This window comes from Dreissena polymorpha, chromosome 13 (genome assembly GCF_020536995.1).
Source record: "Dreissena polymorpha isolate Duluth1 chromosome 13, UMN_Dpol_1.0, whole genome shotgun sequence".
In the NCBI taxonomy this organism is placed as follows: Eukaryota; Metazoa; Mollusca; class Bivalvia; order Myida; family Dreissenidae; genus Dreissena; species Dreissena polymorpha.
Genome location: NC_068367.1, coordinates 6220942 through 6236015, shown reverse-complemented (window position 1 = coordinate 6236015; position 15074 = coordinate 6220942). Strand labels below are relative to the sequence as shown.

The 15074-nt window shown below is 35.1% G+C and overlaps 1 protein-coding gene across 7 annotated transcripts in view; it reads left to right on the top strand.

Moving 5' to 3' along the window:
- LOC127854475 (uncharacterized) overlaps positions 1–15074 on the top strand; it is a 282308-nt gene that overhangs the window by 265595 nt on the left and 1639 nt on the right. For all 7 annotated transcript variants that reach the window (XM_052389530.1, XM_052389527.1, XM_052389528.1 and 4 more), the window contains 2 exons: positions 12416–12586; positions 14402–14614. In XM_052389530.1, coding sequence (XP_052245490.1) covers positions 12416–12586; positions 14402–14614 — 384 coding nt within the window. The remainder of the gene's footprint in view (positions 1–12415; positions 12587–14401; positions 14615–15074) is intronic.

The following is a 15074-nucleotide window of genomic DNA, read 5'->3' as shown; positions in this document are numbered from 1 at the left end:
ACGTTTTTACATCAATGTTACTTGTTTTTAGGGTCTTCCTATTGTAATTAACCATTGAATGGTACTACTTGTTGTCGAATGTTTGTATATATCATAATACAGTAGCCGTATGTATTGGTGAGCGTGATAGTGACTTTAATAGTAGCATGCTTGGTTTCAATGCTGTGATGTTTTTTGATCGTTGCTAACAGGGGTGATAGGTCTGTCATTTATAATCCTTTCGGTCTCGCTAATCGATGTTAATAATTTCTCGTCTGTTAAGAGATGTCTATTGGCAAGGGATTTCAGTATGGTGCGCATGTAACTGATCATGCGCTCCCATGCTCCACCCATGTTGCTTCCATATGGTGGGTTGAACTTCCATTCTACGTTGTTCTGCAACAAATATCTTCCGATCTTTGACTGGTTCTACTCTTCTATAGATTTCCTCGGTTCTTTATCTCCGCTGACTAGAATTATACCGTTATCAATGAACAATTTTTCAGGATATCCTCGTCTGCTTGTAAAGCGTTGGTAAACCGCTAAAGACCAATCAGTGGTCAAGCTGTGAGCTATTACTATATGGACCGATCTCTTAGTCAAATAAGAAAACAGGCAACCATATCTTTTAACGCTGGGTCTACGTTTTTTTACCATTAATGGTCCAAAGAAGTCCACGCCTACGAATGTAAACGGAGGTTTGTCAGGTGTCGTCTGCTCTTGGGTAAGTGGTACCATCTGCTGGGTGATTAACGGACCGTGCTGTCTTTTGCAATTAATACATTCGTCTTCTTGACAGGGCTTGGGCCACGTAGTATCCAGTCATTCGCTCTTATTTCCGCAATTACATGGTGTCTTCCTACATGTCCATTGTTGTTAAAGCAATGGCGAATAATAAGTTCTCTCACGTGATCATCATGGGGAAGGATAATTTGGTCTTTGTCATTATCTATGGGGAGTTTTCTTCCAGATATCCGAATAAGTCCGTTAACCGAGGCCTTCAATTATCTGCATAAAATGGGCCCTATGTACATGTCGTAATATTGTACATGTAGCGTTCTGTGTTTCGACTGGCACGAGATCTCCACGTTTTAACTCTACGGCATCTTAGGATGTGTGTGTCGTCTGCAGAATACTATGAACCTCTGTAGCCAGGCAACCGCTCTGAGTAACTTGTTCCAGTCAGAAAAGTGGTTGATTAAGTCGTCGATATTTGTTCCGGTGTATGATGCGGTGGTGTTGATTCCAACGTCGCGCTTGGCTTCCAAGTCTTCTGCTACTTACGGTGTGTTTGTTAAACAAGGACAAGTCTATTCATCGTGCAACAGGTACTCTGGTCCTTCAAGCCAGGTATTCAAACTGTTAACGCCATAGGGATCAATGCCTTAATGTAATACTTGTTGCAATCATTAAACAACATTTTTTATATTATGTGGTCACTGAGTATTTACCTCTTCCATGTGACATTCTCACTAAAACATGTTGTATTCAATTTGTTTTTGAAACGATCTTTCTTTGAAATGATGTATGTTTTGTATATAATGGAATCGCTTGCTGTTATTAAATATGTATGTTTATGACGATGAGCTGTATATATGCTTAAGTCAAAATAAACTATTCTGTTCTGTTCCTCTCGATGCTAGGTCTGCGGGGTTGGATCTGGAGTCAACTTAACGCCATTTTTCAGGTTTAGTCAATTCGTGAATACGGCTAAGTCTGTTTCTCACAAATGTGTTGAAGCGGCTTGTTGTAGTGTTGATATATCCCAGTTGGATCATGGAATCAGTCTAGAAAACTGCCTGGTAAATCTTACAGTCAAGTTCATCTGTGCTCATGACATTCAGTCCACGCGACACTACGGCTCCATACAGTTTATCTAAAAAAAATTGAACAACCGTAGCCTGTCCAGCTGATCACACACAACAATGGTGTTAATTAACTCATTCGGATTACTATGAAAGCCGTTGATCACAGGCGCCGACTCTCTTTTCCAATGTTTTAATACACAAGCCAATTATACTTCCAAGGTGTCGCTTCGTTGGAGTGTTTTTTTATAATTCAGAAATCAATGAGATGAGTAGATTGTGTTTGTTCATTTTCAACATATGGCACCTTTTTTTGTAAAATCCGTCAATGTTTTGCGATTCAGCGACGGTTCATTTATCTTTTAAGTGCACAGACAAATGAAATTGCAACCAACCTATTGCATCAAAATATACAATTTGTAGCGTCAAAAAATGTGTTTTTGGTTGATCCACAAGATAAGTTGCATTTGTTTTTCCAAAAGAAAAGTCTGTGTTACGGATAAGGCGCTTATAACGGGAGGTGGCACATTTGTCCAATTTAACTGTGGTAAAATTGCATGTTGAAGCTCATCTTACTTATTCTACTTATTATGTTTGAGCCGATTATGTTTTTGGCATACATGTATTGAAAACAAAGTGTTTTGCCTAGAATGTTAATACATGTATTTGTTATAATATATAAGAACAGACAACATTACACAATGTATGGCGTCTTCGTTCGAACGGGTATTTATTAAATTGTATGCATAAACAAGACAATCATTTTCAAATACAGTCGATAAAACCATGTCTCTCGAGTGGTTAATTGAGTATGCCAATGTTATAAAGCTTATTTCTTATTATTATAGAATTACCAAACTATTTAACAATTCATTGCCTTTCTGATTATCTGTATATTTTTTCAAATGCTTCAATACATGAAATAATGTGAGAAATAAGCTTCAATAATAATTCGAGAAATGAGATGCATGTTGCAAACTTGTGGGAACGACTTATCCAGCCTCGGGAAGGTGTACCTAAGTAGTGGTGACAACATAGCTGACTAAACGGAATAACTTAATAAGTCTTGGAAATAATATATCTTACAATAATGATTGAGAAAACATACTCGTGGTAACGACCAATCAGAATACACGCAGTTTAAAATGTATTTAAATGCACAAGCATATCATACACAGTAACAGAGTCATGAAAGTTTTCCTTGTATAAGTCGTTGTATACATACATTAAACAAATTACAAGTGTTCTGAGTGGTTAGCTGTCTCACATTAATACCTTGATGGAACAATTTATTTCTTTTTCACAACTTGTAATGCTGTTACCAAGAGTTAGCTCTGTTGTTCCCGCGACTAACTAACTCATTTTCTTGAAAAGCCGCAAGAACGATATATTGAGGCATTTTTATAACGTAAATAATACACACAAAAACATGCTCATGTCACATCTGTGCCGGTGTACAAATTGATCCAGAAAACGCGTAATTCATTGGCCGAGTAAATTGTTAGTACCGTACATTTGCGGCCATTAGTCGACCTAAAAACGCTCCCAAAATTGACCTTAAAAGTCAATTCGACTTATTGTTGAGATACTTAATCCATATTTCTGGGCCGTTTTTTGAAAGTAAAAAATCTCCAGAGCAGGTGAATGATATGACTGTTTACGGTAAGGCCAACTCGTCTGTTACTTAAATGTCCGCCGATAAAAAATAATCATGTATGCATTGATTTTAATTCATTAATCTTTGTAATAAGTCCAAATAAATACATATAAAAATAACTTCGTAAATATTAAACGTTTGTGACATACGGTAGAGTGGCAAAAATATACATGGCAATTAGTTTTTTTTTACACATCGTCCGTTGTCTACTGAGAACAATAGAAAAATCGAGCCGCTGACACCTGTACCAATTTAAATTTAATCAATGTGGATACAAACTGTCAACAGTTGCAGGTGTCTTTATGCCACCAATGTTCGCTTCTTGGCCTTTTGACTAAGATCAAAGTGTAAAGTGAAGTGTTGGCATCATTTTGATCATCTGTCTTTATTTCGTAACGCCTAAAATAGTTATCCGATAATGATATGCACAACGGTTGGGCTACAAACTACAACTCAACCAAACGTTATTGTTCAACTTAACACTGTATATTTTTTGATTGGATGAAGGTGTGGCTTTGGTGACTTATTCACAACTGCGCCACAATTAACGCACAATCGTTTCGTAAATAAATAGATCTTATTTGATTTAAGTTTTCAGTCATTGTTCGATTACAATAAAATAATGCACTCACGCTGGATTATTAAAAAGTTTGATAGGACATATTAAATACACATTTACTTTGGATTATCTGCTAAGTAACTCTTATATATTTATGATAAAACTGAGACAAGATGCCCAAACGGAAGCGTGTAACTTGCTTACGATAGTTCCTTCAAGATTCGTGTGATATAGTTTGCTGTATTGTATGAAATGTACCGGTAGTTTCATTTTGATTTGTGAAATAAATATATATTTGCTTATAAATGAATTATATGTTATTGCGATTGTGAACAATAAAATAAATGTTTCATCATAAAATATATTTTTCATCATAATACTAGTAAATTATTTAAATGTTGAAGGTATTGTTTTCATATTCATATTATTAGTATCCAAAAAAATGTCAACTGCCCGTGCAAAAGCCCTCAGAACCATGACTAAAACGTCACTTAAACATGTCCGAGATATTAAGGAAACTTACCCCTTCCCTCCCCCCCCCCCCACACACACACACACTTATGGCAGAGATAAGGAAAAAAAGTTATTCTAGCCACATTATACCCCTCGACTGATGGCCGAGGTCGACTTTTTGCCGCGAATGTACGCTTATTTACAGTTTTGGTTGCTTTAAAAAGCATGGCCTCCAGGGGGCGGGGTATGTTTCCTTATGTGGCTATATATGGCTATAGTAAAACCTTGTAAACACTCTAGAGGCACCATTTATTCGTCGCTATTGTGTTACCTTTCATTATTATCAAAAACTTTTCAACAATAGACTATATAATAACACAAGGTTTGTGAATGAATTTTTTCAAACATAATTATATGGAAAATCTGCTCCTGCCCCCCCCCCCCACACACACACAGTTAAAAAAACACAAAATATATGGTTAATGTGCTTTAATATTGGTCTTAATTGATATATGGCGTTTTATAATGAAAATATTTGTGCAAGGTTGTTTGGTACCAATTACTCAATTATAATTTGCCTCATTTCGTAAAATAACCGTTTAAATATAGTATGAAACTATTCGTGTCAGACAGAAGTACCATGTTTCTGTCAGTCTTATTTAAAACTAGATGCATAACATATTTTCAAAATATTCGGGATTCAGTTATTGATTGCATATTGAACAGTCTTTTTTATTCAGGATGCTTACTTGGTTTGACTGAGAGGGGGCTTGTTTATTAAAACTCGCTTATTCGAATGGAAAGTATGTATGATCTGTATAATAATGGAATAACTTATTTTTGTTTTCTGTTCTTATCGTCACCTCCTTGGCATAGGCTCTTGCTATTTTGAAAAATGCAAACATATCTTTTAAGTCGGTAGTAAACCAATGTCTAAGTTGATTCTACAATTTAATGTCTTGAAAGCAACCGCTTGATGTCATTACTGATATATTTGTGTGGATTTTTTTCTTCACACGTGCAAAAAGCGATCCCCTGCTTCATCATAACGTATAAAGGTCCGCATGTTTTTAACTGTGTTGCGATTCTTTGGTTCACAACTACACCAGGTCATAACTAAAAAAAACTGCTCACATTTCGCTATTAAAGGTGATAGCATGGTTTTGTACATTAATGTATAAAGAAATATTCGTAGAATCACATTCAGGCCTAATTTTAAAGTTTAGACACGATCTTATAAAAATAAAAACACAATCACTGTCAAGAGATTGCAAAATTGTCAACAACTTCCATTCCCTTCAACAATGGTCTTGCAGACAAAATTAAATATTTCAAAATATCCATGTTGTTTGTTTTTTAAATATGATTGAAGCCTTTGGCCAACCATTTAGACCTAAAATCGACCCTGTGATAGATAAGCATCTGTGTTACACGGGAACGTTTACATGCGCTCGATGAACCGTGAGTGTATGACGCAACCAGCATGTTTGAACATTCTGTGTCGAAGACCGCTTTTCACTCACAGCGCATACAAATGTAAGGTCTGACAAATTCTTGAAAACAAACATTAATTTTTATTCCTCACAATTTTAATTCAATTTTAAATAAATTCTCGCTAATTGTTGTTTTTTCATTAAAAGATACAGTGTTAACCGCTTGCTTAGCATTATTATAATGCTCGTTTGGATTTGAATGTAAAACTTGTGTTTTTTATATAAACATTTCTAAATAAGAAGTACACTATCACATCACATATAAATCTAGCTCTGTATGGCTGTTTACAATTTATTAGTAGTTTCCTTTTTATGTCCCCCACTATAGTAGTGGGGGACATATTGTTTTTGCCCTGTCTGTTGGTCTGTTTGTTGATTTGTTGGTCTGTCTGTTGGTCTGTTTGCGCCAACTTTAACATTTTGCAATAACTTTTGCTATATTGAAGATAGCAACTTCATATTTGGCATGCATGTTTATCTCATGAAGCTGCACATTTTGAGTGGTGAAAGGTCAAGGTCATCCTTCAAGGTCAGAGGTCAAATATATGTGGCCGAAATCGCTCATTTTATGAATAATTTTGCAATATTGAAGATAGCAACTTGATATTTGGCATGCATGTGTATCTCATGGAGCTTCACATTTTGAGTGGTGAAAGGTCAAGGTCAAGTTCATCTTTCACAAGGTCAAGGTCATCTTACAAGGTCAAACATCATATAGGGGGACATTGTGTTTCACAAACACATCTTGTTGATTTTTAAACCACAGTCTAGTGAGTTAATTTAGCAGAAGTTATGGAACCAACTCCGGGTACACACATTATTCAGCCTCAGGTGCCGGAGGACTTCATAAACTTAAAACTTAAAAAAAACCACGTACAACTGGTTTGGTTGATTATCTTAATTAGATTTAAACTACTTACTTGATTGAATGCAATATGCTTCCTATTAACACATAGAAAGGAAAGTATACGTTACAAGAACAATATAGAAACTTCATAATTCAGTAAAGACTAAGAATCTGTCTCGCAATTGTGTATTATGCAGTGGTTCAGTTTTAGTAAACAGCATTGACACTTTAACGTCATCTCAAAAAAATACATGCATACAACACATCTTAAGCAGATTTGACGTGTGTAAAAATAACAATCTTTGTTTCGAAACAAGTATGTTTTATGGGATGATTTAAGTGACATGTTATTATAACAGTGCTTTTTATTTGAGGGATTTTCATGCGTAAGCTATGTGCATACAATTGTATGATCTTGTTTTCCTGATTTTATTAACAATACTGTTATGAATTCGTGGAATTATATTACATGCAATGTACATGCACTGATCAGTACACAAATAAATCTGTATATCCGTTAATATAACACGTTTAAAAATGATCAATTATCTTAAAATATATCAACATGCACTGTAGGAATTTTTATTTCAGATTGTCATTTGCCCCATCCACTTTCATTTACTTGTATGTAATAATCATGGATGATATTTACATAAAATAATATATCATTTTATTCCTAAGTCTCTTTATGTTTTATATATGCATTATATTATATATTGACATGTTAATTTAATCAAAAAAGCTTTTCAGGTAACACTTGAAAATGTCCTTTACAAAAACAACTAATTTAATGTGTAATTAATCATGTTTTCATATAATATATTCATGTAATATATATTTCATCAAAAATACGTAATTGTTGTAGTTTTTTTAATAATATGTTATACATTCCTTAAATTAAAAAGCTAACATAAACGGTCGAAATTAGATGTTGTTTTTATGCAATTTGTGCAAACACAGTATTTTATAGGTGTATGGGAAGCAATCTTGGAAGCTATCTTTGCTTTAGAAACCATGTGATCAAGAAGTTTTGTGGATACAAAACATTGTTTTCAAATAAAATCTTATAATCATGCAGTGTAAGCCGCTGATGCTACCAGAGCTCATTGTGAGAGATTGTATACCCTTTGTTAATAAATGATTTTTATCTTTATTTTTACAATTATAATACAGAGCAATGAATTTGATGTTTAAAAACAATGTACATGCATCGAAAAGATCCAAATACACAAACATAAGTTAACAAGCCTCGTATATCTCAAAATATATCAATATGCACATTAGGTATTTTTATATCCCCATTACCATTGGTATAGGAATCACTTTGCCGGTCGGTCTGTCATGAAAAGTTCACCCGATCTTCACCAAACTTGGTCAGAATGTTCTATCTAGATGATTTCTATGTCAAGCTTGAATATAGGTCATGCCGGGTCAAACACTAGGTCACTTTAAATCGAAAGTTTTTCCGGACCATTACTATGTCATTTATCGTTAGGTTTTATGACTTGATAAATTCGTTCACCGTCATGGGACTGTGTGTCATGCGAAAGAAGTACGTCGAAATCGCCAAGGTCAAGGTCACACTTGGAGTTGCCCATAAACGAGCTTGTCCGGGCAATAACTTTGTAATGATTGTGAGACTTTAAAATAAATTATTTGGCACATGTGTTCACCATCATTTGGCGGTGTGTAATGCGAAATAACTCCGTCGTTATCTTCAATGTCAAGGTCACACTTTGAGTTCAAACGTCAAAAATGGCCATAAATGAGTTTGTCTAGTATAACTATGTCGTTCATTGTGAGATTTTAAAATCATTTGGCATATTTGTTTACCATCATTGGACGGTGTGTCATGCAAAAGAATTAAGTCGATATCTCCATGGTCATGGTCAAACATTGAGTTTAAAGGTCAAAAATGGCAATAAATGAGCTTTTCCGGGCCATAACTATGTCGTTCATTGTGAGATTTTCAAATCATTTGACACATGTGTTCACCATCATTGGACGGTGTGTGTTGCGCAAGAATTACGTCGATATCTGCAACGTCAAGGTTATTGAGTTCAAAAGTCAAAAATGGCAATAAATGATCTTGTCCGGGCCATAAATATGTCATTCATTGTGAGATTAAAAAAATACTCGGTACATGTGTTCACAATCATTGGACGGTGTGTCATGCGAAAGAACTACGTCGATATCTCCAAGGTCAAGGTCACACTGAGTTTAAAAGTCAAAAATGGCCATAAATGAGCTTGTTCGGGCCATAACTATGTCATTCATTGTGAGATTTTAAAATGACTATGTACATTAATTTTGTTCAGTCATTGAACGGCGTGTCATGCGAAAGAATTCAAGTGTTCAAAGGTAGAAATGGCCATAAATGATAATGGCATAATAATTCATAAATTGCAATAAATTAGCTTCTCTTGTTCTGTGAAGACAGCATGCAAAATATTCTGTGTCAATACAGCATGTAGGGGTATACGTCACGCCTATGACGAAGCTCTAGTTTCTTTACATTTTTGATTTACCCCACCCACTTTTCTTGTTTTACAAATCACTTTAATATTGTCATATTCACATGAAATATTATTTATTTATATTCCTTAGTCCCATAGGTGTGTATAAATGTAGTAAGGAGGATAATTGTATCAAAACTGCTTTTCAGATACAAATTGAAACATGTCATAAGCACAAAAACACATGTTTTTATGTCCCCCACTGTTGTAGTGGGGGACATATTGTTTTACGCCTGTCTGTTGGTCTGTTGGTTGGTCTGTTGGTTGGTTGGTTTGCGCCAACTTTAACATTTGCAATAACTTTTGCAATATTGAAGATAGGAACTTGATATTTGGCATGCATATGTATCTCATAGAGCTGCACATTTTGAGTGGTGAAAAGTTAAGGTCAAGGTCATCCTTCAAGGTCAAAGGTCAAATATATGGGTCAAAATCGCTTATTTAATGTACAATTTTGCAGTATTTCAATATTCAATATAGCAACTTGATATTTGGCATGCATATGTATCTCATGGAGCTGCTCAATTTGAGTGGTGAAAGGTTAAGGTCATCCTTTAAGGTCAGATGTCAAATATATGTGGCCAAAATCGCTCATTTTATGAGTACTTTTGCAATATTGAAGATAGCAACTTGATATTTGACATGCATGTGTATCTCATGGAGCTGCACATTTTGAAAGGTGAAAGGTCAAGGTCATCCGACAAGGTCAGAGATCAAAAATATGTGGCCCAAATCGCTAATTTTATTAATACTTTTGCAATATTGAAGATAGCAACTTCTTATTTTGCATGCATGTGTATCTCATGGAGCTGCACATTTTTAGTGGTGAAAGGTCAAGGTCATCCTTCAAGGTCAAATATATGGGTCAAAATTGCTCATGAAATGTCACTTCTGCAATATTGAAGCTAGCAATTTTATATTGGAAATTCATGTGTATCTCATGGAGCTGCAATATTGAGTGGTGAAGGGTCAAGGTCAAGGTCATCCTACAAGGTCAAACGTCATATAGGGGGGGGGGGCATTGTGTTTCACAAACACATCTTGTTTGTACCTTTTTTCATTTTGTCATTTTTTTCATACGTTAAATATTTCACCAAAAAAACTTTTTTGTTTAATAAGAATATTATGTTCTCAATTGCTTAAATTAAAAAGCTTACCAAAATCATGGCAAATATATGTTGTTTGTGTTATTTGCGAAAAAACGGCATTTCCTATGTTTTGGTCGGCCGTCTTGGCAGCTATCTAGGATTTAGACCCCATGGGAATGACATTTTTCTTGGGAACACATTTTCTTTTACCCATGACAATGTAGAACATCATAATCATATTTAAAAAATACCACCATGGACCTATGTTCCTACTAGACTAGAGGGCCTTGGGATGACTAATAGCTAGAGGTTCATTGAAGGCAACGGTCCCCTGTTTGTCGCACTGTAAATATTCGTGGCAACTTGATCACTTTTTAATTTTCTTATCAAAAGAAAGGTACCCTTACGAAAACATTGGATTATATTGTTATTTTGCAATCGGCCTCCTGAGGGTTCCGGAAGGCACATCCTCATTGTTGAGCCGCACACATAGCGCTCGGTGGCGGCTTCAGGATGGCGGCCGGCGTGCACTACATAATTTGGTGGCAGCGGTGGGATTTGTTACATAAACCAGCGACAGTTCTTAACTGTCCACCACAGGCCACAAAATGGCTCAAGGTGGTGATTCAATTCTTTTCAAAGAGTTGGAAGCGTTGTGACAAGAAAATAAAGCCCTCTTAGCTAAGTATGACACGTTGTCTTTAATGAAGGAAGTGGAGCTATTTTAGCGTGACCTGGAGATACGGTGTTACACCTGCGGCTCAAAGTTTCACGTCGGGAGGCAGGGTCCTGATTATTGACGTGGGCCTCGAGACAAAGAGACGACTTCAGGAAAGCCAAGTGTCTTTGAGGCAAATGCCGCTTTGCGGAAATGTTTTCATTGAAGCTTTTAAAGGTTGCTGGTGCAACAGTGTTTGATCGTCATGTTTCTCCAACGGCCCATGCAGAATGTTGCTGTTCCTCGTCAAAACATATTAAGAATCTGGGAATAGTGGTAGAACGACTTGAAAGAAGGAAGATTAGATCAGCATATGAGGCAGTTTGGAAAGTCAAGCTCTGAGTGTAGGCGCAAACCAAGTGAAAGGGAATAGATTCGATTAATCTCTGTGCTTCACAGAAGCCTCAAAAACGACAATGCCAAAATTACCGACGAAGGAAACAAGGTTAAAAAATGTCGTCTTGAATGAAGCCAGTAGAGCTTCAAAAAGATGCTCTTGGAGACATTCATTTAGTGAAAGCCAGATGTTGACAAATCTGGGTACATCAGCACGAGATAAACTAATCCGAGAAAAAATCAGTTTGAAAGAACCGTACCAAACGGCGGTTAAAACATGTGATTATACAACGCTGGCTTCGTCTGGTCTGCCAGCCAAGCCAGAAGGTAGAGCATCCGGGAAAAAGGAGCTCATAGATCGGTACAGTCTGAAACTAAAGGTGACTATCAGAAAAGGAAAAGTTTGATAACTAACGAAGGTTATGCAGTGGGTAATGTGACGAAGGTTATGCAGTGGGTAATGTGACGAAAAGGTTTTGGGTACGAATGAGTTGATTCACATTTCTTCATGGTTACAATTTAATTACCTCCCTTAGCTTTACATTTGCCTAGCAAACCTTATGGAGATGTTAATTTAAATAACTCAGTTCTGTTTTGTATAGGAAATGATTTTTTAAGAATATCTAGAGCCTTTGATATTTTAAGCATATATAGTATTTGTTTTGTTCTTATTAGTTCATATGCAGAAAGTTGTACGGAGTTTTGGCAGTATGAATACTCTTTCACTTGAGATACAAATATGTAGCAGACTTATGTAGGTAAACACATTATATAAGAAATCATTATGTTTGAAGTTTTCTTGTAGGTCCAAGCGACTTCATGCTATCAGGTTTTGACCCGAGCAACAGTGGAACAAAACAATGTTTGGTTACATTATCAACATATTTTAATTCAAATTGTGTCAAAATATGTTTAAATCAGGTTCAACAAGGAAACCTCTTGATGAAGTGCATTTACGTTTTAGGTTATGAGACCACATGTCCTGACGGTACAATTCCAAGTAACTTTACACACTGTGCACCATGCCCAGAGGCAAAGCTGTGCTACAATAACCAGGTACTGCCCTGCCCCCCAGATAACTACTGTGTTGGTGGAAAACAGTTCATATGTTTGCCTGGGCGTAGATGTGTGGATGGTGAGTTACATTCAAATGTCCTTAAAACTTTGGTAAAGAGGTCACTTTTCTCATCTTCTTGGAACTTGGTGTAACAATGTTTATCTAAACAAAATCAAAGCTGAGTTTGAATCTGGGTCATGTACATTCATATTTAGGTCTCCAGGGCAAATCGTAGAAAACATATTTTCATGGGTCACATTTATGACAAAATCTTGATAAAACTTGAACAAAATGTATATTTAATAGATAATATCCAGAATGTGTTAAAATCTGGGAAATGTGAGTGTCATTAAACTAGAACATTTGGGCAGAATGTTTTACTCAACAATATGAAGGCTTGTTCGAGTCATGTAAATATATGTAATCGAAACCTGACAATAAAGTGACCAGCCTTTAAATTCAGGTTTATACTTATTTTGTGTACACATTTCAAAATTTAAATTTTTGATTACAAGTTGTATATCTCACTCCAGATTTTGGATGCATTTTGTCAAATTTATAAACTTGTAAAAGATTACATGCAAACATGTTTTTTGTTCAGCATTACAAAAAGACATATTTGGATTCTTGTCATATACAAAATAACACTTCCATGGTGTTGTGCACGTCAAACCGTAACACATATATTTAGCCACTAGTCGTATGTGTACTAGAAACTTAAAACAGTTTCTGTAAAACGTTTAGTTTTTATCACAAAATCATTTTTAGCTTGACTATTCACATAAAAATTTAACTTCACCCGTGAAGTTAAGTGTCATTGAGTGAGGTCACAGTTTCATAGCTTACAGCAGAGTTATGCCTTCTTTTCATACAATTAAATTGGCAACGGTAACCATAAAACACCTTTATATCACATTGTCTAGTATAGGTATCCCATTGAAACTTAACTTATTTGTTTGGTATCACTGTAGAAAGGTCACTTGCCAAGTTCAATAACCCTGGCCTGGAATTTAGCAGAATCATGCACTTTTTGTACTTAATTGATTAAAGGGTCCTTTTCGTGTTTTGGTAAATTGACAAAATTAAAAAAAGTTGTTTCAGATTCGCATATTTTCGTTTTAGTTATGATATTTGTGAGAAACAGTAATACTGAATACTTATCATGCTCTAAAATATCCATTACATGCATCTTTTGACTATTTAAAAACCTGAATATTATAAAGCGTTGCAACGCGAAACGATTGAATAATTTGGAAAGTTGTAATGTTGTGGTTATATTTTATGAAACTACGAGGATTGCTTATACAAGGTATACAATTCATTTTTCTTTGTATGAGCTTGGATGGCCGAGTGGTCAAAGCTGTAGACTTTTACTGCAGGACTGCAGGGGTCAGTGGTTTGAGCCCAGTTGAGGGTTACTTTTTTAAAATTGTATTCTTGTTGTTTTTTTATTTGAGCTTTTTAGATACTGACAAAGTTACAGTATATATACATGCACCTCTAACAAGTTATCTAACAGAATAATTCCCTGTTTTGTAGGAAGAGAATTCATTATGGTTAATGCACTTATATGTTTCTGAAGAATACAATTTACAATTATTTTCATAATTGTAAAAAGGCATCAATTTTAGGAGTGACACATGTGGTAATTTGCAAAAGCACATTCTACTCACAAAACAAACGTACTATATCAACTATTTTTTGTATGGAATATTAATTTTCACTATGTTGATAAAGTAATTTATTTTCTGCCACTTTATTGCACGAGTTTAAAGGAAAGTTTAAAATTTATGGCTTTTTCTATGGTGATAGGTTTAAATTGTATTGTCCTCAGGGTGAGCATACAAACACACTTATTATCGAAAACTCCTTAGCAATCTGAATTATTTTTAGGGAAACTGTCATACTGTCAAGCGGGCCACTATGCTGTCACAACAAATGGAACCACCGTATGTGCCCCTTGTCCTGTTAACAAGGTTTGCCCGCACAAGGTTTGGGAACCGTTAAACTGTGTTTCTGAGTTTCATTTATGCTCGCAAGGAATCTCCAGAATTTATCAAGAAGCCTGTCCTTTGGGATACAAATGCAATGTATCTTTGGGAAGCGGTATGTGGTTTGTGGTGTTACAATCAATAATCAAAAAGCTTTTGCTTGATAAACAGTTGTCATCAACGAATGCAATGCCAATTAAATAATGGGCATTTTTCCTGCATTAACACAAACAGACATATACTCATGTGAATTAATTTAAAATTAACATTAAAAAAACAGGTTAAGTAATGGTTAAGAAAATATGTAGTTTAGTGTACTAAATTTGCATTTAATTGTATTTCCAAATTAAGAAATAGTTTAGTTAAATTCTTAAAAGGGTTGTTAAGCCATTCAGAGTCATTGGACAACAAGAATAAATATATTTTCTAAAAGTCTTTTCGTGTCAAGAGTGAACACTATTTTTGTTTTTCCTGCTCATTTAAAAAGTAAATGAATCTTAGCTCTTGTAATGTTTATTGTAAATTTAAAATTTAACTTGTCTTAAACCTGAATTATATTTAATTTTAATTGTTCT